The sequence below is a fragment of the Ischnura elegans genome, chromosome 10, assembly GCF_921293095.1.
Source record: "Ischnura elegans chromosome 10, ioIscEleg1.1, whole genome shotgun sequence".
Lineage (NCBI taxonomy): Eukaryota > Metazoa > Arthropoda > Insecta > Odonata > Coenagrionidae > Ischnura > Ischnura elegans.
Window position 1 is genome coordinate 56765630 of NC_060255.1, and position 24940 is coordinate 56790569.

At 38.2% G+C, this 24940-nt stretch overlaps 2 protein-coding genes across 4 annotated transcripts; both read left to right on the forward strand.

Moving 5' to 3' along the window:
- The first annotated feature begins 4538 nt into the window (after nucleotides 1–4538).
- On the forward strand, nucleotides 4539–5039 carry LOC124166434 (protein ANTAGONIST OF LIKE HETEROCHROMATIN PROTEIN 1-like). Its single transcript, XM_046543965.1, has one exon. The coding sequence runs from the start codon at nucleotides 4539–4541 to the stop codon at nucleotides 5037–5039; it is 501 nt and encodes a 166-aa protein (XP_046399921.1).
- Nucleotides 5040–6961: 1922 nt separating this feature from the next.
- Nucleotides 6962–23120, forward strand: LOC124166698. Of its 3 annotated transcripts, none has more exons than XM_046544345.1 (7): nucleotides 6962–7355; nucleotides 7430–7528; nucleotides 7611–7735; nucleotides 11755–11854; nucleotides 20664–20783; nucleotides 20884–21088; nucleotides 22912–23120. In XM_046544345.1, exons 1-7 carry the CDS (start codon nucleotides 7130–7132, stop codon nucleotides 23084–23086), a joined length of 1050 nt encoding a protein of 349 aa, XP_046400301.1. In that variant the 5' UTR covers nucleotides 6962–7129; the 3' UTR covers nucleotides 23087–23120. The 3 variants fall into 3 exon arrangements, with proteins under 3 accessions (XP_046400301.1, XP_046400302.1, XP_046400303.1); XM_046544346.1 differs by having other exon boundaries at nucleotides 6962–7349; XM_046544347.1 differs by having other exon boundaries at nucleotides 20884–21084; nucleotides 22912–23067.
- Nucleotides 23121–24940: the final 1820 nt, after the last annotated feature.

Here is a 24940-nt window from a genome sequence, read left to right on the forward strand (position 1 = left end):
GGCAACCGTGAAGATAGGCAACCAACTCAACAAAGAGTTCTTTTGAGGGGCCACTTGGGCTTGGGGGGGTCAGTGGTAACATTAATCATCATAATCAGTCAGCATCCCAAAAATTAGTTTGATGCAGCCCTCCTCTCAACTCTGCTATCATCTAGTCTTATTAATCAGCTTAAGGTTGGAAGGCGATACTTGGTGGAACTTGTTGACAGGAAACATAATTAAGATACACTTTTGTATGTTCCACAAGAGTTTTTAATACCGACCCAGGTTTCGACAGTACACTACGTCATTATCAAGGTTACCTTGATAATGACGTAGTGTACTGTCGAAACCTGGGTCGGTATTAAAAACTCTTGTGGAACATATAAAAGTGTATCTTCATTATGTTTCCTAGTCTTATTAACATTAGAAATATCTTCTGATTTACATTTTTCATATCTTGCTTTATGTATATTATCTTATGCCCTCTGTTACCATACTTCCCTTCCACCTGTCCTTCAATAAATACGTCACCAGACCAGTGGCATAACTATGAGGATCATGAGGGGGATAGATTCCCCCAAAGCCTCAGTAAAATATAAAAAAATTATTTAAAACTATTGTCTACTTTTGAAGAGTAATAACTGCATCTGCTTAAAATGCTAATATGAGGTAAAATGTATTACCAGGCATGTCATTTTTCAAAGATTTTCCCCCAGGAAACCTGCTTATGAGAGGGGGTATAAGCTGATCCCGTGCGCGGTGAACTTAAAATCGTTTATTCCATTGTTTGCTGTTACATATGCATAGCATCATCATACCTGCTTTCAGTGGCATAGCCAGGAGAGAGGTCCGGGGGGTCCGGACCTCCCCCCCCCCCCCCCTGGCTGGCTATGCCACAGCCTGCTTCATTCCTTTGCCTGAAAATCCTGCCATGTTACCATAAATACAAAGTTCCCCACTTCTCTGGGTTCTATCCTTCACGAGCAATGTCAGGTGGCCTGCTAGTATAAAGATAAATCGTCAGCAACATTCAAATACCAGTATACTAACCTAACCCCATGCATTGATTTCAAGTGAACTGCACTATTTCTTTTTCCTATTCCTAAATTTAAGACTGTAATACAATCTAACCCTAAAATAACAACTTCATACTCTAACCAATCATGTATCACTACATGTTAGGTAAAATAATGTTGTAAGTGGCGTTTCAAGGAAACTGAAAGAATACCCATATCGATACCTCCACTGCAAAAGCGCTCAACAATCGCCCACCGAATCAAATCCGCTCATCTAGTAGCCCCGCAATACGAATCCGCTCAGCTGGCAGTGTCCGGAGCATAAACGCTCACCTCCTATTCTCCAAGCTTGTTGGAAAGCATCAATATCCCCATCACGCTACTTCATGACAAATTACAAATGGTATTATAATCAAGGATGTAGTCAGGGAAAACTGCAGAAGGTAGAGCAAGACCCCAAATGGAGAGGATATATCAGAGGCTTTTACGTGAATGAACCTTTGATCCTCTTTGATAAGCCCTTAATCAGATAGGTACCTCCAGAATTCTGCAATGTGGAAATTGGTGCCGCAGCAAGAGTTTCCAAAGAACAACTCCTACTAAAAACAGAAAAGATTGCCATTCACCAAGGTCCCATTGGATCAATTCTGTTTCTTTTCCTGCATCATCAGATCCAATAAAACTGATATTTGTGGAGCACATGGACGAAGGCTACTAACCCAGACAAGCAATGTCCTTAAAAACTAGAATTCAGTGGTCTGGGTCTAAATCATAGTTGCCTGAGGATTACAGTTACCCTATAATTATACCTGAGAAGATTGTTCTGAGTAGCTTTCAGAAGGTGTCGGTAGTCTTAAAGCAAGTATGTAGGTACACCTTTTGTCACACAGCGTAATTAAAGGTTCCTTTATTGTGACACCAAGTTTGTTCTGAAGTTGAATACCTTTGATTGGACTGGGAGTACAACAAAGAAGTACAATCAAACTGCTCTCTATTCTGAAGATAAATGTGAAGTTCCAAAGCTGGACATACCCTGCACCTACCAAGGGACTCCACAATTGCCAATTGACTGATGTATCAGCATCCCTCGGGAGCATTATAGCTCTTCCAGTACCTTCATAATTCTTTAGAATATCAATGCAGCGATTAAACCTTACAAACTGAACTTCTGCATTCTTGCCTCATATTGCCAGTCCAAAAATTTGTGCATCTTTTTCTCTTAATTAATGGTCTTAGTCAGTGGCGTAACTAGGAATATGCTTTGGGGGATAAGATGGCCTGGGGTGGCGATCCTTCCCCGCCCAGGGAAAATTTTTGAGAAATGACATGCCTGGACGTAAGCATTTGAGGGGGGCACATACCTTCTCCTTCCCAGGCACTTAAGAAATGGACAAGATTACAATACGATATCATTATGTTCGATTCTTTTAGTGTATTACAGAGTCTTAATCACTTAACTTAATATTAATAACTTACATATCAAAATAAAGAGAATATTTGCTACAATAATTGTTGCATTTTGTCTTTTATCTAAAATATGAGAAGACCTGTCAGACCTTTGTGCCCCTACCCCCAGAAAAAATCCTGGATCTGCCCCTGTGTCTGGATATACATTTTACATCAGTTTGGCACTAACAAATTTAACTTAAAGCAGATACAGTTATTAAATTTCAAAACTATACAATAGTTTTAAATAACTTTTTATATCTCTGAGGCTTTGGGGAGTGGCGTAGCCAAGAATTTTGCTTGGGGGTTCCGAAACCAGGGGGAAAATTTTTGAAAATCAGGGTACCAAGTAATGGGTTTTTAACTAATGTTAACACTATTCATAATCGATAAAAAACATTATTTGTTAAAAAATTATTTCACAAATTCATGATTTTTCAATATTTTGTTATCTTTAATTAGGAAAATGATTGGTTTTTTATATTTGGGGGGTGGGGGGGGGGATCCGGATCCCCCGGACCCCACCCTGGCTACGCCACTGGCTTTGGGGGGAATCTATCCCCTCATCCCATACTTATGCCACTGCAGTCTTTATTTATTTATTAAATATGTAGATCTTTATAACCCAATAGTCGCTTACCTTTCAATGCTCGAAAGTATTATGATGGCTAATAGTGAATTCAATTTATAAATAAGTCCAAGCACATAATGGCCATGTCCTGGTTATTGTGTGTACAATAAAATTCACATCATAGGAGATATTTATTACTGATATTATGAGGGCTTGATTGTCTCCAGCACAGAAACAACTGTATTTACTTTAAGATAGATTTTTTGTTCAAAGAGAGACTTTAATCATGGTATATCATCTTTAGATGTGTGTTTTTCTTCAGTACCTATGCCAGCAACCTCAAGGCAATTCTGAGCTGGAACGTGATGTCAGTAGGGGACAGGTGGCCCTGGAGCATAAAAATATGTGGTATGTGTAAGGGTGCTCGCATAGTGAAGAGGTAAGAGGTGGAGGTAGAGGTAGAGGTGGAGATGGAGGTGTAGGAAGAGGTAGTATCGCATAGTAAAGAGGTTTGCGCACGCAGCTTTCCTACAGCCTCGAACACAACCCAGTCTTCCACTGTGTGGCATCCAGTGTACAAGTTATTTGGTTAGTAGTAACATTTTTTAAATGTTTAGCGATAGCAGTGATGACAGTGACGAAATGTCGTCAGCATGTAAGTGGTGGCTGATTGGTACTTCTAGTAATCGCGAATTCAGTGCTCATCCAATTAATCAAGTGCGACAAGATCTGGGAGAATATCACCATCTGTTTTCCCAAATAAAAGAATACCCAGACAAATTCCAGGAGTACATGAGGATGTCACCTGAAACGTTTTCATACATTTGCGCCAATGTGTCACCAAAGCTGGATAATTGCAGAAAATACTGTAATCTCCATATTAACCCTACCTACCTATTGAGATGTTGAGTCTGGAGCTGCATCTCCGGATCTAGGAGTTTTGCTATATTGCTTCCAGAATTCATCTCGCAGATTTTTCCAGATTAGCTTCACATCTTTATCTGAAATACAAAATAAAAATCATGGCAAATTGAAAAATTGGATATAGGTGACAACTTGTACACATAAGAAAGACCTGTAAGCTATTCTTCCGTAAGGAATACACAGTAACGGAAATTATTAATTAATTTATTTAAATAAATAAATAAATCTTCTTCTGCCTCATCGTAAGCCGACATAGGGTTTATCATGAAGAAAAGTATATTAAATTATATTTCTATCTAGTAATGTCTTAAGTTTTATTACCACATCTGCAATGATTTCGGAGATCTTGAGGTGTTCCGCGACACAATTGACACCCTGTGAATGTATGCACATTTTACCAAAACATATCAATAGTTTATTGATTAGTCTATCGACAATAGGATATTTATAATAACTGGTGCATTACGTTTTGATTGTGTTGACATAAATATACTGTATTGAGTTGTTCTATTGCAGGTACTTGGCAACTGGAAGCAGTTATAAGACTCTTGGGTTTTCATTCCGGATGGGGGATAATACAGTGGGAAAAATTGTGAGGAATGTATGCAAACTACTATGGGGCACCATTTCAACCAAAGCATATGCCCATTCCGACAATTTCAGATTTTGAAACTGTGGCTAGGAGGTTTGAAGAAGTTTGGAAATTTCCAAACTGCATTGGTGCCATCGATGGGAAACACTGCAAAATAAAATGTCCAGCACTTTCTGGGTCCATGTACTTCAATTACAAAAAAACATTTTCGATCGTTCTGCAAGGAGTGGCAGATGACCACTACAAATTTCTATTTGTTGATGTAGGTGGTTTTGGCAAACAAAGTGATGGGGGCACTTTCAAAGCATCGGATTTGGGAAAGTTGTTGGAACGGAAGGAACTAAACGTTCCAGGTGAAAAATGTTTGCCCCGAAGTGATGTTAAGGTGCCCCATGTTTTTATTGCGGATGAGGCGTATCCGTTGCGGGAATATTTGATGAAGCCGTTCTCACAAAAATCAGTTGGTGAAGCTGAGGATGTGTACAACACCCGGCTGTCTAGTGCCTGAAAGACAATTGAATGTGCGTTTGGCATTTTATATGCTAAATGGCGGATTTTAAGTGGGTGTATTGAAACATCCCCGGAAAGTGCAGACCAACAAACAAAGGCTGCTGCATTCTTCACAATATCATAATTGATAAAGATGGCTAGAGTCCAAGTGTGTCCGACATCCCGCCTGTCCCTGCCGAAGCCAATCTACAACCTTTGGGGAGATCCAGAAATTCCGCTTCAAACCGCGCGAAAGAAGTCAGAAATTGCTTTAAGGCATAATTTGTGAATAATGTATAAAAACTGAAGGAGATTGAAAGTAAAAATTGTTTTTTAACAAAAATAATTATCTTGGGCCCTAACTTTTTGTATTGATTTGTTTATATTAACCTATTACAATAATTCTTTTTGTACATTTGTTACAGTACATTCAAGTGTTTGCATGAAAATGAAGTGCCACTGTCTAAATATTTATTATGTTATAGACTCAGGCCTTTTCCTTATACGGTACTTCAAAATAGATAAGATAAGGATTATAAAATAGTTACATTACCATATATAGTATAGTTTTAAAATACCCTCGTCCCAGGAAATGTGCTAATATATTAGGTTTCCAGCTTCGACTATTGAAAAGTTTGAAGGGCTTATTTTTTTCAGACAAACCTCATGTTGTATTTTCTTATTTGTTTATTTTTTGCTTACAAATAACCCCGTACAGTTTCGGACAGCCAGAGCTGGGCACCCTGTATAATTTAGTCTAGACATACCTGTACAGTTCAATTCGGCTGCTACAGCCTTCCATTCTTTGTCCAACACGTGACGGTTGTGGTGGTGTTTGTTTCTTTTGTCCCACAGAGCTGGACGACTTTGCACTACCATAATTATTTCCTCCTTCATTTCACTTCTATTGCCGTTCACAGTTATTAAGAAAAACTAACCAACACTATAAAAAGTTTTTAAAATACAGAACCGTAGGCATACATCGTCGCATACTGTGTCGGAGTAGCGCCCAGTGGAATAGGGTAGCGGTTGGGGAGGGGTAGAGTGGTAGGGGGGGCCTAGAACGCACCAATCACGGAGAAGCCTCCCGATGAACCTCGCGGTACACCGCTCGAAAAGACAAAGTCTCATTCATTCTCAGGTTTTAGCTTGCCGATTTGTCTTTGAAAGCGGTCCCGCGCTACCTCCTGGTGAACCGCGAGGTACACCTCTACCTCGACCTGCTCACTATGCGCGCGCCCATAACACACAATGTATTTGTGTTACCTCGAGGTACCGCGACCTCTACCTCTACCTCCACCTCCACCTCCACCTCTTACCTCTTCACTATGCGAGCACCCTAAGGGTAGGTAACTGGAAAGCTTTCCATTCAACGTTGGAAATAATTTGTAGGAATAGATATGCGAATCTAATAAAATAACAATGAAATTGCGGCATTTTGAAGTATGTTTGTGAAGCTGTTTATCTCAACCTTTGAGCTCAGTTTCACTGTTTTCTTGATGATGGTAGGTACGATCATCTGCTTGGCAAGAGGATATAATGAGGTGATTCTGGAAATATTTCAGTGATTTAAAATAAAATTATTATTCAATGAGCTGCACCTTATATTTTTGGTGCAAGACTTTGTCGGTGTCAAGACGATCATCCTGCTTCCTATTAAATAATTTATGTGGAATACAACCCCTGATTAAATTTTATATATATTCTGGGCCATAGCTTCTGGTATTTTTTGATGCTAGGCCATTCATTTGAGAAATATAATTAATTCAATTAAATTTGATTTATTTTCGTAATCAAAGCACTTCCCACCTTTTCCCTTGTACACATAACTCATGTCAGAGGAAATGTTGGAAAATCCTCAGAGGAAAATCATATTCAGCGCCCTGTGAATCTGTATAAACAAGTACGAAGCGTAAAAGAAATGTGCGCATCGACAATGACCAACATGTGCATTCGTTTTGGCAGAATTGGTTGTGGCTGATGTTTTGACGGTTAGGTTATGGCTGTTCGCATATGCTGATGAGTGTATAGAATTTTTAGCTTGCCGATGACAATAGCTGTACTGAGCAGTAATGTTTACGCACGCTGTATTAAAGGGACAATTTTTTAATGGCTTTCAGAGATGTCTCCAAGAATTTGGGCGGGAATTTAACGAATCGATACCTATCAAGATATCCGCACTACTCGTGTTTAGGGCCGAATTTACATTCCATACAACTTTTTGGCGAGGTAGATGACTTGGATCCTCGGTTAATTTCTGGTGAATCCATTCCTTTTAAATACTCTCTCCCGGCGCCATTACTACGGATGAAAGAAGCACCCAAAAGTTGTGAGTGTGTGTATGTGTTGTTTTAGGTTGAAGCATCTATTTGTTGAATCTATTGTAGTATTTTGAAAATTTCGTTCTAGTTTTTTTCGGAAAAGATCCGGGGTTGGATATCGTTCATCAGAAAGCGCGATGGAAAGAAAATATACAACGGGAGCTCGCCCTTGTTTTAGCGCGCAAACGTAAGATCTTTCCGTTTAGTATTTACCGTCCTTGAATCATTAATAAGTGTATCTGTATTTTCCTTTTCATCCTTTTTTGTAGGATACAAGGACGTGCCCATGATTGAAAAGGAGCTACAGCGAAAAAAGAAAATGAAACGCTTGCCATCGCATGTTGTGTTGCTATCAAAGCTGCTGGAATATGATCCTTGTAGCGAATTTGACGGGGTTAGTTGTCTTTTTTTATACCTTCGAAATTCTGCGCAGATTCGTCGTCTTACTTTTACGCAATCCCGAGAGGACATTGCTGTAAATTTGCCTAATGACTTCGCACATGGCTATTCTGTTTATGCCGCAGCCTAAATGACCTGTGAAACCATATGGTAAAACTGGTGTAGTTTTTTCTGTACTGATTTTTAATATCTTTGTCCGCTATTATGATGCATTCGTATTTATACGATTAGAGGTTCACTAGTCATGGAAGTCACTGAAGTTTAGGTTTAAAAGTCACTATTGAAGTAGTAAACAGGCATGCTATTTAGTGAGGTACCTATGTTGATAATTTCATTTTCTCCACAGTTTCAAAGTTGGGGTTGTATATATTCATTTTTACAACCCTCAACATCCGTATTATCTTCATATTTAGTCTTATTTTAATTTTTAGAAAATTTGTAGCCACTCAGGATGGTGAATATTCCTGTCACTGGCTGCAGCTGTTTTTATTAGTTTGTAACAATTTCTCTTCTCTCATAAAACATCATGACAATGAAGGACCGGATTTGCTCCTCCTTGAACGTGCTTGGATTATAACAGTTAGGTTGGGGAGCCCATCTGAAAGGTTTAGATCTGAAATTGTCCAGAATTTGTATGACTTGCAACTAAAGCATAATGAAATTTCTTGTGCTTTCTGCGCAGCATGAACTAAGTTTTTGGGCATTGATTTTTGGCTTGCTGTTTTTTAGGTGCATATGTCAATTTTCTTTAAGGAAAATCAAACAGAACAAATAAATATCAACTGATTTACATGAACTATTTTACTTTACCAGTAGTTCTCCACTAATTGTATTAGGGTCCTTTCTTTATTAACTAATTAGTTGTATCACCATCATTTGAAACTACTTTTAAATCCAGTTTGTTTTATTGATGGGAAAATGGAATGTTTTATATTCCACTTATCATACATAGTATCTCTGCAGTCTGCTCTTGCGAGTTTTTCCTCCCCATCTCACCTTTCGTTAATGCCTATGCATCATTGTCACCTTGCCTACGTCTTTCAGCAAATTAGTGGATTAATTTTTCGTTGATCAAGTATTATCCCTATTATGTTTATTGATAACTTTCGGTATTCTTATAATCTTTGTTTTTCATTACCTTTACCTCATTCAATTCTTTGATAACATTCACATGTCCCCCACCTTTAACCCTTTCCTGCTGGTGCCTACAATAAGAAAACCTTTCTGTGCTACGAGTAGCATAAAAAAAATTTAAACTTGTCTGTGCGGAGTTCTTATTTGGGGTGGGGTTACACTGGCATTCTTGTCCCTTTTATTTGGGACACAACTTAATGGGGTGCCTGGCCCTTATCCTGACTAGACCCTCAAACCCTACCTTAGCACAATTCCACGGTCAACTTACTGTGTCACCAGCATTTTTTTTCCATCAAATATTGCATTTGATTTTTGTAATTTATTCTTCTAAAAGAATCACCAGAATTTTTTTTAAGCATTATGGAATTTTACATAGATTCCTAGCGTTAGTGAACACAAGGTACTAAGACTGTCAGTCCAGAAGTTCGTTATTGTTAATGCTAAAATTTTGTTTAAAAGTTGCTTACGCATGGAACAAAACTAAGAATATATTTCAAAGCATTGAAAAATTGTAGTATGCAACAAAATATATCATAGCAAAAATCAATGACAACATTACCACTTCCAAATGGACTCCTTCAAATGGAGGATAGTCATAAATGAGGGGGATGGTCGGGCTTAATTGCCAAGGAGCGGCCCTAAGGTCTCGCTAAGCTGGGTCTCAGGCCAGGCCTGAATGCATCCAACAATTGCTACCTCAGCGGTCACTTCCCTTCCCTCGTGTCGGCTAGAGCAGACATCAGGACGTTTAAACTGAAAAATCCACAAAGCCGTACCAGACGTCAGGTCTTCTGCGTATGAAAATTTTATTTTTATTTAATTAATTTATTTAATTCACCAACCACCGGATACAGCTCTTATTGGCCATTTTACACCGAGGTGTTCAACAAATATAACAAGTAAACGCACGCATACAACCATGCCCTGGACCGGGGAAACCTACCCAGGCGGGACTCGAACCCGTGACCTCTTGTTTGGCAGGCGAGAACGTTACCCCGCCGCCACCAAGGCTGGCAAATAAGAAGCCTGCATGAAGCTTTGAACGTGGGCCCTCCGCGTGGTAGCAACGGACTCCAACAACTAGTCTAAATCGGTTTTCATGAAATTGCCATCAGTTCCACCCGATGTTTGGCACGAAAGGGTTAAACTGATCCAACTACCCTCCTATTATACAGCAAAATCCTGAGAATCCACAGAGCTACAAATGGGGAGAGGTGGTACAAATAATCCAAACTTTCACTTTAATTCCATGTAATTTTAACAATTTACATAAATCAAATGTATTAATATCTACACACACCGTTATTTTAGATATCTTCCTTTTCCCAACTGCAATCTTTTCAGCGGTGACTAATATTCCTTCTTCTCCATACCATACCTGGTTTCTGAAAACCACGCATCTGTGGCTGTGAGATCACAGATTCTGAAAAGAGATTTGTACGGTGTTTTTTCACGAATGTTGCGAAACCCCTGCGCAATGTCAGAAACTACCCTGTCCCTGTGCGAAGTCACGCATGGATAATCTGAAACACGAATAAACTGCAGCCGGATAATCGAGAGTCTGCTGTACATGAATTGCCATGAGAAAAAATTCCCCTGGACCGCAAATTCAACCATGGACATTTGGCTCTCTGGGTTACTGTGCAGACCTCTACGATATCCAGGTTCCTGAATTCCCATGGCAATTGTACAAATCAGGAACCTGAATAGCATTGCTGGCCGCGGTGGGGTAACGTCCTCGCCTGCCAAACTAGAGGTCGTGGGTTCAAGTCCCGCCTGGGTAGGTTTCCCCTGTCCAGGGCATGGTTGTTCGTGAATGTTTACTTGTTAAATTTGTTGAATACCCCGATGTAAAATGGCCTAAATGAGCTGTATTCGGTTGTTTGAGAATAAAATAAAAATAGTGGTCTGCACAGTGGCCCGGAAAGCCGAAGGTCAGTGGTTCAATTCTCAGTCCAGGAGAATTTTTTCTCATGGCAATTCATGTATATATTTTGACTCTGTTCACGTGGCAGACTTTGAAATATAACACATACCTCCTTATTGTTAATTCAATCTGCCTCTATGGTTACCTATTTCTATCTGTATATAGTGCCCAAGAGTCCTTGATTTTCTACTACATTAAATAGTGATAATTATAGATTTCCTGTTTCCATTGCTAAATTTAATATTTTCAATTAATTAGTTTATATTATGTCATTATATTTATATTCTGGACTTGGTTTTGATGTTGGGTCATAACATAAAGTTTGGAGTATGTAAGTGAAAACTCATTAGGGAGTGTTCTAATGAGTGAATTTACAATCTCCTAAAGCATCGAGGATGAAGCCATGGGCTGACGTGAAGTTCAGTGAGACCTTGCCGAGACATCCTACAAACACAGCCACCAGCATAGAAAAGTGACTTCCATGTTGATTATTTAATCATTCATAAATTCAATATCTTAAGCTTTCATGTTCAGAATAGAGCTCTATGATTTAGATCCCCATTGTACTTATAACCCTCTTAAAGATATGCATGTAGAGCATCCACAGTTCGGATATTAAATGTTCAAATTTAATACAGGTGGGCTATTTTTTTTCAGTTATTAACACAATCATTTGGTAATTTTATGCTTCTTTCACCAATCAACTTTTAAACTATTTGTGAATGATTGTCGATGATGATCTATTACAGTGAATTTCTTTTACAATGAAAACATTGGCTGTGTTATCTAATGGTATATTCTGATTGTCCCTGCAAGTGGTTGTTTCTGATCTGTTTACTAGTAGTTAATTTTTGGTAGAGAGCTGATTCGTAATATTCCTGCCTGAATTTCTTTGTTTTCTGCAATTGGTAAACACTAAGTTGTGTGGCTGATGGTGCTACCCTGTGTTTCAGGTTTACAACTGGTACTACTCAGGTGGGTGCCTCTGTCACGTTGCATTCAATGGACAAGATTTTCTTTTGAGACCTGGTGGAAATCATTTTGACAGGTTGGGTGAGTACAGGTTATATTTAAAATTTCAAGTAAATGTTTCAACCTTGGCACTCATCAAGAGGAGATAGAAATAAGTGGGAAAGTTATTGAAAAGAAAACTAAATCGAAACTTGAAGCTTATTACATGGCGGTAGGGCTCCATATTATCAATAACAGACTCTTTGTTACTTCCACAAAATATTTATAAAAATTTCTATTACCAGTTTCGGCTATTGCACCATTATCAAATACAGAAAATATATATTCTTTATTTAATAATGATGCAAAAGCTGAAACTGGTAACAGAAATTTTTATAAATATTTTGTAGAAGCAACAAAGTATCTGTTATTGATAATATTGAAAAGAAGTATCTTAAAGTATGTATCTATAAAGGTCTATACTCATTATTTAAAGTTATTTTTCTTGGAAATACATAGATTAATTTAAGAAAAGCTTTAAAAAATCCATTGTCAAAAATATGCTTTAGCCACAATGGTACGTAAATACACACTTTCAAATTATGAAAAGATTTAAATATTTCCTAAAACATTTATGAAACTGCAAAATTTTATCTCTTCATCACTTTATTTTTATGGTCTATTCTTGCCATGCTTCACTGAAGATGCTATGCGTTACTAATGTGTATCTCAGCTTGCAGTGCTATCATGTACGATTTTTACATAAAGTCTTCTGCTGCAGGAAACTTGCATGCATGAGTGTACTGGTGACTGCAGGAAATACGCACAACAGTGTTTGACCACCTAATAGGGTAGTTTCCTTCATCAAAGAAAACGATAGGCATTGATTGCGATTCGTTACCCACCATTAGTGTATTCATAATACACAAATTATTTGGTTTTTGAAATACCGGTTTAGACGAATGGCAAGGGTCAAATTTTATCCTCATTTGAAAAAGGCCAGATTGGCGCCCATGCGATTCCTCTCCGCGTGACGTCACAGGGACCTAGTTTCTACACGAGAGGATAGGAGTTATACATTGTCTGAGGTTACCAATGCATTCATGAGGCACAGAGCTCAGGGAAACATGTCTTAATAATCACCTATTAAAACTGGCTAAGGTCGGAAAGTTTTCTTCGTTTGATAAGGTATTAATAAACCTTTTTTAAGCCAAGCGCTACCATTCAGCAAGGTACTCTGCTATCCGCTAGCATCCTGCGTCCTATCAGCGCTCAGAGCCTCGATCAAGGTCACTTCACAAGGAGAGAGGGGGAACCAGAAATGCGTCGCACGGACTTTCCCACTTACGCGTCGCGTTTTTGCGCGCTTGAAATTTTTCACTTTTCATTTAATCGCGAAAAATAGATATCGTCATTTAAAAATCTAAAAGCGCGAAATAAGTACTCCAGGAGTAATAATTTTTCGATTTAGGCAATAAAATAATAATAGGAAACCACCCTATTGTACCCACTCTCCCGGGTCATTCTTATCTCTGTGACCAAAACTCTTTCTTTCCCGATGGAGACTGTTGGCAACCATCCCTTCTTACCCTAAGTACCCCTTCCTGACTTGTTATGGGTATCATTACATTCTGTTGAGGTACACCCATGTCTCGTATAGCGCAATTTCGATTGGCGCAATTTCGATATAGCGCAAATTCGTTCCTCGGAGAAACATTGCAACGAAGTGTAGCCTAATCAAAAATCTTAAACGCTCTCGTGATAAAACGTGAACTTGCGCTAAGTACACACGAAATTTCTATCAATTTACGCATATTAATGTTATTTCTTGCCTCAAATCTTCTTTTTTGTTTACATGTTAATCGAAATCCATTGCTGTGCAATGGCCAAAAGTATTAGTCGTCATTGGGTCCAGATAGCTGGCCTACCGAAGTAATTTATCTCGTCTCCTTAACAGAACGATAATAAATAATTTAGATCGTTAATTAAGCGTGGGGCAAGTGGAAAAGAGTTTTTTTTTCAGCAATACGGTTTGAGACGTATTTTTGCCGTCATAGGTTATCGGGCGATTGACTTCCAGGTAGAGAGGGTCTACGCTAAAGCCTTCAAGGTCATCGGTATTCACGGGGGAGAAATAGAGCGGTGGCCGAGTTGCGCATGAATAGCATCAACACATAAAAGGGTCCGCTATAGTGTCTCAAACACAATGGCTTCTTTCCTCCCCGCAGTCGTAGGCCTTCTGCGTCTCAGGAATACAGTTCAGCAGTAGAAGGTGATTTAGATAGAGCCATAGAGAGTAAAAACCAAGAGAATATGGCAAAAAATAGGAATGCGTGTAGAAAAATCAAGAATTTATCAAGAAAAACCATAAACCTAGAAGAGGATTTGAAAGAGGTCAATTGCTTTGAAAATGGAGAGCGTCAAAGCGATATTGCGCGGAAGTTTAAACTCACGATACCTTATTCTGAATAAAGACGAAGTTAAAACATCAGCCGCCCCAACTTTAACCAAGCGGTCTACACATACGTAAAGTTCATGGTGAATCAGTACAAAAAGACGAGAGTGGTAATCGCTCCGAGACATTTAGTGAAAGCTCCGGTTGGTTCCAGAATTCAAACAGCAAGCAGGTATTTTCAGTGCGGCGAAATAAGGTGAATCTGCAAGTGTTGATAGCGCAGCCACCACAACATTTTCTGATGAACTCCAAGCTGTAATTGAAAGTGGCTCCTTTTCCCCTCAACTAGTTTTTAGTGTTGACGAGACGATATTCTTTTGGAAAAGAATGCATTCTCGTTCATTCATTTTCAGGGAAGGAAAACCTGGGTCAGGTTTCAAGGCATTTAAAGACTGTTTCACGTAGCTGCTTATGACTCGAAGGACTTCAAATTAAAATGATTTATCATTCATAAACTCCGCTAGCTATGAAATGGCATTCAAAGTAGCATTTTCCTGTCATTTCGATGAGCGACAAAAGGGTGTGAGTGACACAATAGTTGTTTTTAGACTAGTTTGAAAAATCGTCAACTGCCGGCAACGCATTACGATCCCCTGAGATAGCAGATGTTAGCCCACCCGCACGACAGGACGGAATTTCGAAAGCACGTAAGAATTTTTTTTAACGTGATTAAAAGTCTTTGAATGCGTGCATACTATCTTTAAAGATGTTTAAACTATAAAAATTTATATAAATAATGTTTTCTAAGGCTTTTTATGGGAATATAGATGTTTTTAGAGGAAATTCAATACCCAAGACCTATGCTACCAGGAACGCATTCCTATCTTCCCAATGCTAAAACGCTCTCGTATAACGCAAATTCGTATAGCGCAAAGACCCCAAGGAACGCATGCCTTGCGCTATACGAGACATGGGTGTACTAGTCTGCCAATCCATTATCCTCTCAATGTGCTCTGGAGACTGGAGTTAAAGGCCTCTATACACAGTGAATGATCATGCCATCATTCACGGCATCATGTGAGCCAAATTGAACATGTTCTAATTTTCACTGAATGATCATGCCCATGAAGGTTCATTCGTAAATTTTTCCGTTGTTCACTGAGAATGATTTTATTCTCACGATCATTCACCGTGTATAGCGGCCTTAACGAAATGTTGCTGCATAGAGGAGTATATATCGATATGGGTATTTTTCAACTGATTTTCCCGGAGTTTGGTTTAAAATTAAACTGAAAATTACGTACAAACTTTGCATAATTTTTTTTTTACACCATAGGCTTTTAAATAATTTCACCAAAATTTCCGATTTTCCATTAATCTGTCCAATAGTGGTAGGGTCCTCCCTATAGACCCTCCGAATAAGGATTGGCAGGGGATTAACTCAGGTATTTTATGTGCCCTGCCCCTTCAGGTGGAATAAAGGCTCTAACCTCCCTCACAGAGTGGGATATTAGAAATCTAGCTACTTATCACCAGTCCAGCTGAAAGGTTAAAGAAAAGGATATCTAACAGTTTTGAAAATTCATCAATGCATATAGTTTTGGGAGAGTTCATCAATGCATGTAGTGTTGGAAAAAATACTTCCACATGGGTAGTGAAAGATGCTTATTGCATTGATAATCCTAGATGAGAAGCCCAAAAATGTGATGGAGAACATCATAAAAGATTGTGGCTAGTCCATTATTGATCATTTTCCTTGCAGTTGTGGCCTTCTTTGACTTTCTTTGCATCTTCATTGCCTGTATTGTCGAAAAAAATTTTGTTCATGCAGCTGTTAGCATTTTATTTTCTTATGTTCAAGTACTAAGGTTAGTGTGTTGAAGTAGTTCCATCATATACTAAATTAAAAGCACTCTGTACTTTCCACCTTTTACTTTCTACACTTGCACTTAGAATGACGCAGAACACGTCAAAATCGGTTGATAATTATTAAATTAAGTGTGGAATGTACAAAGTGCCTTTTATTTTAGTACTAGCTGACCCGGCGAACTTCGTACCGCCTAACAATCAATGAACTTACAGTTTACTTACACCATTTATAAATCAAGAGCGGCTGTATCGTTTTTTATCATGTTTAATTTATTATAATAAAATAAGGATACAAATTCAATAAAACTACGTAAATGAGTACCAAAATTGCTTGTCAGAAAGACATTTTCTTTATTGAATCTACATAGGGTGAATCGGAGCACGTTTACGCGGATGTTTTTCAACAAATTTTATTACGTTTTAGCTTAAGAAATTTTGGGCATTGTGGTTTAATAAAGCAATTCATGAAATAAAAAATATACGCATTCAGTTGTTGGATATTTGCGTTATTAGCTGTAAAAAAATGTTTTTAGGTCCAAGTCTGTTGCATACACTTGGCCCATTCAGGGGGCAGGTTGACACGACCCCAGACCGACGCTTGACTGATGCTCAAAATCGTGCAAGAAAAGCCCCTATGAAGCAGCATTCGCATTAAATGACTTAAAGCGCGCCAGTTTTAGTATCTCTGTTTGGAAAAAATGCACTGCGTAAACGTACTGCATGAGTAAACGCACCACGGTGAGCCCTACACATTCGGGTTTAATGTCTTGCGTCAAGCTTCTTCTGAGAAACAACAGTTTTTGTTTTGTTATCAGGCGCAAGATGAAGCGGATGAAGCTAAATAAATATAGCGAAGCAAAGCAGTGACGCAGCGAGGGGAGGTTTTGGCGGATAAACCACCCCCCCCCCCCTAAGAGCTTAGAGAATTTTTTTATGAAAGATTTTGTTATTAATATTTGGGGGACGGATGACTAACAAACAAAACATATTTAACTATTCACACAGCCACAAAACCCACTATTTTGAACCATTTATCTTAAAAAATGTCTGGGGGAAGTGCCCCCACACTTCCCGCTTACCTTAGCGAGTTTTCTATACCCTACAGACCCGTGGTATTAGCTGCGCCCAAAACCCCCTATCCTAGCTACGCACTTGAAGCGAAGGAAGAAATACAGAGGATGGTTTATCGACTCGTGAACATAGGACGCTAAATTGACCATGAGAAAATCATGGGCTTTCATTAGCACATGAGCACAAACAACACAAAAACTGAAAGAATGACCATGCGATTTTGTAATCGTTATCACGAATGCAACACGAATTGTAAATTGAATACGTTTAAGCTCAAAAGGGCATATGAGTTGAGATCATGGAATCTACGGAATGAGGACTTCCTAACCTTTGAATTTTCCTTTGAGTAAAGTTGCGTGAATCACATTCATCACCAATTTTTTTAATGATCAAACACGTTCCGTTGGATAGTTATGGTTGGTTTAGGCTTCGAAAGATCATGAGCACAGAAACTACATTTTTCTGTAAATCGTGCCTTGGTAAGCCAGGTACGTCCAAGGACTTAAAATATTCAGATAGATAGTTGGTGATTTCGTCTTCGTTTGTTACACATTTAAACGATTCGAATCCATGCAGAGTACGAACTATTTGAATTTACCTCGTTTTAGTCATCCACATCTTCGTTCTTGCTCGCTAAATCAACCATCTTTGATTCTTTTGGTGATCAATCATATTCTGGAACTCTTTGTTGATGAGCTCACTGAAACTAATTTGCAATCATTCCAAGGAAATGAGTTAAAACTACTCGATTCCTTGACAGGAACACGGACATTACCGTTTGTCAACAATTGCTTGGAGATTTGTTTACAAACACGGTAGTGAAGTGTCAACTGGAGCTGGGCCACGGCTGGGCTTACAATCAGCTCGAATAAAATTTTAAAAATGTAATTTCAATTTAATTAATATTTTGAATATATTTAGTAATTAAAATGTTATATTGTTACAAAATGCAGTTATTAAAGTGGTAAAAACCAAAATAATTATTTAATTTGTAGTTTTGACCGACTTATCAATTGTTGTGTTACTATAACTCCTAAAAGCATGTCCATAGGAAAGAGATGATTTTTTTTTGTGAAATTATCCTTTTTTTAATGGCCTATATGTTAACCCCGCCTGAGACGAATCCAAAGAACCAAATCTCATTGAAATCGGTGCAGCCGTTCTCGAGTTATAAGTGTTCTAACTAACACGATTTTCGACTTTCTTTTATATATATAAGATGCATAACTTCACAAAGTTAAAGCCCCCCACCAACAACTCAGTCATATACTGCTAATTTAAAAGTTTCTGGCAATTTTCATAAATACTTAAATTTTACTTCACGGCCTGTTTCAAAACATCTTTTATTATCTTCATGAGGAAATGCAAAATGCATCAATTTAATTCAACAGTACAGTTCTTATCTACACCCATGTCTCGTACAGCGCAATTTCGATTAGCGCAATTTCGATATAGCGCAAATTCGTTCCTCGGGGAAACATTGCAACGCAGTGTAGCGTAATCAAAAATCTTAAACGCTCTCGTGATAAAACGTGAACTTGCGCTAAGTACACACGAAATTTCTATCAATTTACGCATATTAATATTATTTCTTGCCTTAAATCTTCTTTTTTGTTTATATATTAATCGAAATTCATTGCTGCGCAATTGCCAAAAGTATTACTCGTCATAGGGTCTAGATAGCCGGCCTACCGAAGATTTATCTCGTCTCCTTAACAGAATGATAATAAATAATTTAGATCGTTAATTAAGCGTGGGGCTGGTGGAAATGAGTTTTTTTTTTCAGCAATACGGTTTGAGACGTATTTTTGCCGTCGTAGGTTACCGGGCGATTGACTTCCAGGTAGAGAGTCTACGCTAAAGCCTTCAAGGTCATCGGTATTCACGGGGGAGAAATGGAGCGGTGACCGAGTTGCGCATGAATAGCATCAACACATAAAAGGGTCCGCTATAGAGTCTTAAACACAATGGCTTCGTTCCCTCCCCGCAGTCATAGCCCTTCTGCGTCTCAGGAATACAGTTCAGCAGAAGAAGGTGATTTAGATAGAGCCATACAGGATAAAAACCAAGAGAATATGGCAAAAAATAGGAATGCGTGTAGAAAAATCAAGAATTTATCAAGAAAAACCATTAACCTAGAAGAGGACTTGAGAGAGGTCAATTGCTTTGAAAGTGGAGAGCGTCAAAGCGATATTGCGCGGAAGTTTAAACTCACGATGCCTTATTCTGAATAAAGACGAAGCTAAAATATCAGTGACCCCAGCCGCACCAACTTCAACCAAGCGGTCTACACATACGGAAAGTTCATGGTGAATCAGTACAAAAAGACGAGAGTGGTAATCGCTCCGAGACATTAAGTGAAAGCTCCGGTTGGTTCCAGAATTTAAACGGCAAGCAGGTATTTTCAGTGCGGCGATATCAGGTGAATCTGCAAGTGTTGATAGCGCAGTCACCACAACATTTTCTGATGAACTCCAAGCTGTTATTGAAAGTGGCTCCTTTCCCCCTCAACTAGTTTTTAGTGTTGATGAGACGATATTCTTTTGGAAAAGAATGCATTCTCGTTCATTCATTTTCAGGGAAGGAAAACCTGGGTCAGGTTTCAAGGCATTTAAAGACTGTTTCACGTAGCTGCTAATGACTCGGAGGACTTCAAATTAAAATGATTTATCATTCACAAACTCCGCTAGCTATGAAATGGCATTTAAAGTAGCATTTTCCTGTCATTTCGATGAGCGACAAAAGGGCCTGGGTGACACAATAGTTGTTTTTAGACTAGTTTGAAAAATCATCAACTGCCGGCAACGCATTACGATCCCCTGAGATAGCAGATGTTAGCCCACCCGCACGACAGGACGGAATTTCGAAAGCACGTAAGAATTTTTTTAACGTGAATAAAAGTCTTTGAATGCGTGAATACTATCTTTAAAGATGTTTTAAACTATAAATATTTATAGAAATAATGTTTTCTAAGGCTTTTTATGGGAATATAGATGTTTTAGAGGAAAGTCAATACCCAAGACCTATGCTACCAGGAACGCATCCCTATCTTCCCTATGTTAAAACGCTCTCGTATAACGCAAATTCGTATAGCGCAAAGACCCCAAGGAACGCATCCCTTGCGCTATACGAGACATGGGTGTAAATTTTTGTTTCACTTCACCAACCTTTAAATATCATAATTGTTATGGCATAGGGGTCCATTGTTCATTTCCTGGTCCAGGGGGAATTTTTTCCTGTGGGAATTAGTGTGATTAAGATGTTGCTGGTAATTAGTGCATAGTTAGTGCCGTGGTTGGTGGAATGTGTCATTAATTGTTTTGCTTCATAATATATCAAGTTATTTCAAGTAATAAATACCAGGTATGTTTCAATAAGAGTTCTCAGCTTTTTAACACGAAATACTCGTTTTCTTTTGTGGCATTTCTATTTTAAAAGTTCACAAAAGGTTTGCCCTCACATTCATTGATTATTCCATTTTTTTTTTTGGAGCTTTCATTTAGTTCTGTTAAACATGATTTATTAATGAAGAATTAATTTTTTTCTACTGGTAATAATTTTTCATTGTTTTTGCAGATGCCATTCCATTATCTAAGGGGGAAAACGTTTACTTTGACCCTAAACTTGAAAACACTACCAAGTTTTACATGGGAAACAAGAGCCCCATCTATCAAATCATTGCTAATCAAGAACATGGTATGGGAATATGCATATTTTAGTTACTTTGCTCATTAGATTTCCTTTAATTACTTTAACTTATTTGTTCAATTCATCCTCATTTTGCATTGAATCACAGGCCTTGTTGGAATTAGGCAGCGTCGGAAATGTAAAATACTTTCAACAATGGAAAGCGATGAGATTTTGAGGTTCTGTACGGTGGACAATTGTAAATCTTCAACAGCTACTTTCACAAGCATTGATCTTGATGGTGCCAATGAAGGAAATTACGCTACTATGGATACTGCCAGCAATGTCCACATTAGAAGTGTTGATTGCAGTGCGTGAGTATGATGTGTCAGTGTTAATTGAAAAAAATAGCTGTTCTCATTTCAGAATTTTCATAATCACAGTAATAAAATCTTATTGCACAAACAGCTATAACGGTAGCTTTTATTGGTTTTTATCATCAAGTTGTGTTTATTCTTACTTCTGCTTGAAATCGTAGGGGAGAAGTTATCAAAGGAGGAGTCGCAATTCCTTAAATGTGACTTGCAAGATCTTCCGCTCATTTTGTGAAGTCCTATGTTTGTGCTGACTTGCTCACACATGGCCCTAAGTGTAACCATGTAGATGAGGACTCTCAAAGTGCGTCTAATGGTGAAACAAAAAAGGAAAGACAATGGCAGGTTCTACAATTTAATAAATACTGCAACCGGTTTCAAATACATAGTATCATCATCAGGCACTTTTGATGGGAGTTGTTTCCACTTATATAGTAGTCAAGAGGGAGGAGGGGAAGTTAGGGGAATGGTTGACAGCATCATGGATTGGGTGGTAGGGTGAGGAGGTTAAGGGAGATTGGGTAGCAGCGTCAAGTCAGGGGCCAGTAGGAATGGGAGGGGAAGTGGAGTATGTAGGCGGGGGAGGAAGGGTGGAGTGGTCAGGGTTGTGCGGGAGACTTAGAGGGGGAGGGGAGTAGGTTGAGAAAACACATTGAGAATGGGGGAATTCCAAGAATACAATTGCTCGTTGACGGATTAATGACTGGGAATTTTGGCCTCGAAGAATTTCTAGCTGCTCCAGGGTGTCGAGTCTGGCACCGTTGCTAACTTTGTGGAGAATTTTTGGTTCAAAATTACTATCATGACCACATTCTATGAGATGTCTAGCTAAGTTCGAGGAAAGGTTATTATTGATGAAACGTGATCGATGCTCTTTTATCCTAATGTCGAAGTTTCTTCCGGTTTTGTCAACATAGGTGCCATTGCAGTCGTGACACACAAGTTGATATACTCCACTCTGCTTCATATCACTGATTTTGTCTTTGGTGTTGCACAACAAGCTGCCTAAGTTTCTCAAGCTGTAGAACACTGACCTTATCTCAGTCTTCGGAAACAATTTGGACAGTCTTGATGATGTTTCCCCGAGATATGGGATTCTGTGCCATTTCACTTCCGAGAGCTTAGCCATGGGTTCTCCCTTGTCACCTCTATTAGCAGATATATACATGGACAATTTTGAACGGATCGTCTTCTCTCCCAAGAATCCATTGGTGATGAACGTATTCTGTTGGTACCGATACGTAGATGATGTTTTCTGTGTGTGGACTGGCTCACGAAGGCAATTAGACAACTTTGTTCCATTTCTAAATAAAATAGACCAGAATATCAAATTCACTTGTGAAACTGAGACAGGTGGAACTTTGAACAACTTGGATTTAGCGATTAAAAGGTGCAATGACAATTTTTCAATCTACAGGAAGGAGTGTCACACTGACCATATAATTGCGGCAACATCAAGGCATCATTTCTCCCACAAAATGCTCAACTTAGGATAGTCATTAGTTGAAGAAAGCTTAAATATGTATATCATGAAATTAGTACTGTTGCAAAGAGTACTGTCTAACGAGAGATAAAAAACTATCCATGTCCTCTACAATCAATGTCACAATTGACGCATAGTTTATGCTATGATTGAAGATGCACAATTTGTGCTGACATAGAATGGTCTGGTTTGTAATCAATGAAGTTATGCCAGTTTAGGTTATTGTGAATGGGCTTTATTTTTAAGAACCATGAGAAGTTGACGAGGATGAATCTCCTAGGTACTTACCTGCTGCTGTTTTTTTCATGTAATTTTAATGTAACCTCTTTTATGCTTACAGGTCTTTCATTTCCAAATGGTCTGTTCCTGGTTGCTCAGATGATGGATTTGACAAATGGTGTTGTGCACAGTTTGGACAGAATAAGGATAGCGTTATCTGCATCAACCGGCAAGTTATTAGAACTTATGATATAAGGGTATGTATGTGTGTTCTGTCCTCACTCTTAAGTCTTTAGTAAAGTTTTAGTACTGCCCACATAGCACAAAATATCTACAAAATGTCTGCAAAATATCTTGAACGTCTTCAGCTTATATCTAGAAAATATCTTGTAGACATCTTCTAGACATTTTGTAGGTATCTGTGTGTCCGCTTTTCTGATATCTACTAGATATCTTGAGAAGATATTTTCTAGACATTCATATTCAAATTGGATCGACTGGGAAAATTCAGACTAAATTACTCTAATATAATAGTTTTTGGTATGACAATAGTTCATTATTCAACTGACGGCCTGCTGGTGGAGCGGAAGATGATGGTAGGGTGTTTTCTGGGTATTCTTCCTGAGTATTGGAACCTCTCTGGCTTTTGCTTCTTTCTTAAAAGGGGCTCCATCCTCTGATTCCAAAGTTGAAATTTCCAAAGCAGCTCACAATTTCCTTTTAGCTTTCTCAAAGGAGTCTGCAGCATTATCAGTGAATGTTGATTCAGTTTTTTTTAATTGACTAGAACTAGAATTTTGACAAGCCTTTTATTTTGCTGAATTGGATTTGTATATTGATGGTAATTAAGCTGAGACATTCCATAGTTACATATCAGTTTTGATTAATCAAATAATAAAAAATTTTGCTAAAATTGTCGATGTTTGCTCTTTTATCATAAATATTTTATTTTTTTTAATGTATCATTTCTATAAATAATCTTTTTGTTAAATTACTTTCAATATCTAAATTTCCAGTACATATTTTTGAAGGCCAAGCAGTGGCCGTACTTTCTTAGAATAGACACATTGTAGACATATAGTAGATATTCAAAAATCAATTTTTCATAACTTTAAATCGCTTTTATAAACATTTGCCACAAGGTTTGCCTTGGCTTTTTTAGTGCATGTGCATACAATGACTTTATCTATCCATCCTCCAAAAAGCATAGCAGTTTCAATTTTTTTATTTCACCGTGTATAGCGAAAGTCACAGCTCGCGCAGGGATCATATTACGAAGACCTTAGCTTCGAAAAAATACCAAGTTACACGAGAACAATAGAAACGTCTTTCGGGCCGTTTGTCAGACGATGAGGGCTTTGGTACACGGCTGTGTGATAACTCAATTTTAGGCATTTTCATGTGATTCAAAATGTAATTAGCACCACGCACTAGTTTTTATGTTCATATAGAAAGTATTTAAGGATATAGTTAGCTGTTCTTTTAGTTGTACTCAACTTTTTACTTTTTTGATAGTTACATTTACTTTCGAAGATATATTGCAAACAGAAGTTTTCGATGTGACAAAGAGTTTAATTTTCAACCTGTCCTTTATTTTTGTCATACGTTTATTATAATAATATAACTAGCCAAATTCATTCCCATATACTCATAAAAGGGGCTAATTTAAAATTTAATCAGCACACTAATTGGTCTCACCTCCCTTTTTCACTAACTCATCTGATGAGTATCCTGTCTGCAAGCTACCTGCATTCTTGCAACAGGTGAGCATTATTTTTTCGTTTTTTACATAATTCCCATAGTTGGTGGAAACTTAGTGGACATAGTGGACTACTATACACGGTGAATGATCATGTATGATGAATCCAAATGATCATGGTGAATGATCATGTCCATTCACAGGATCATGCGAACAAAATTGAACATGTTCTAATTTTCACTGAATGGTCATGCGCATGACGGTTCATTCGCGAATTTTTCCGCGTGATCATTCACCGTGTATAGCGGCCATTATAAATGCACATTTCCAGAGTAACTCATATAGTTTGAGTCCGACAAGATCGATGACATGACGCGCCAAGTGACCGCATCGCTAGCAGGTGAATTTAATACTCATAAGTTAATTTATGGACTTCGATTGCTGGAATATA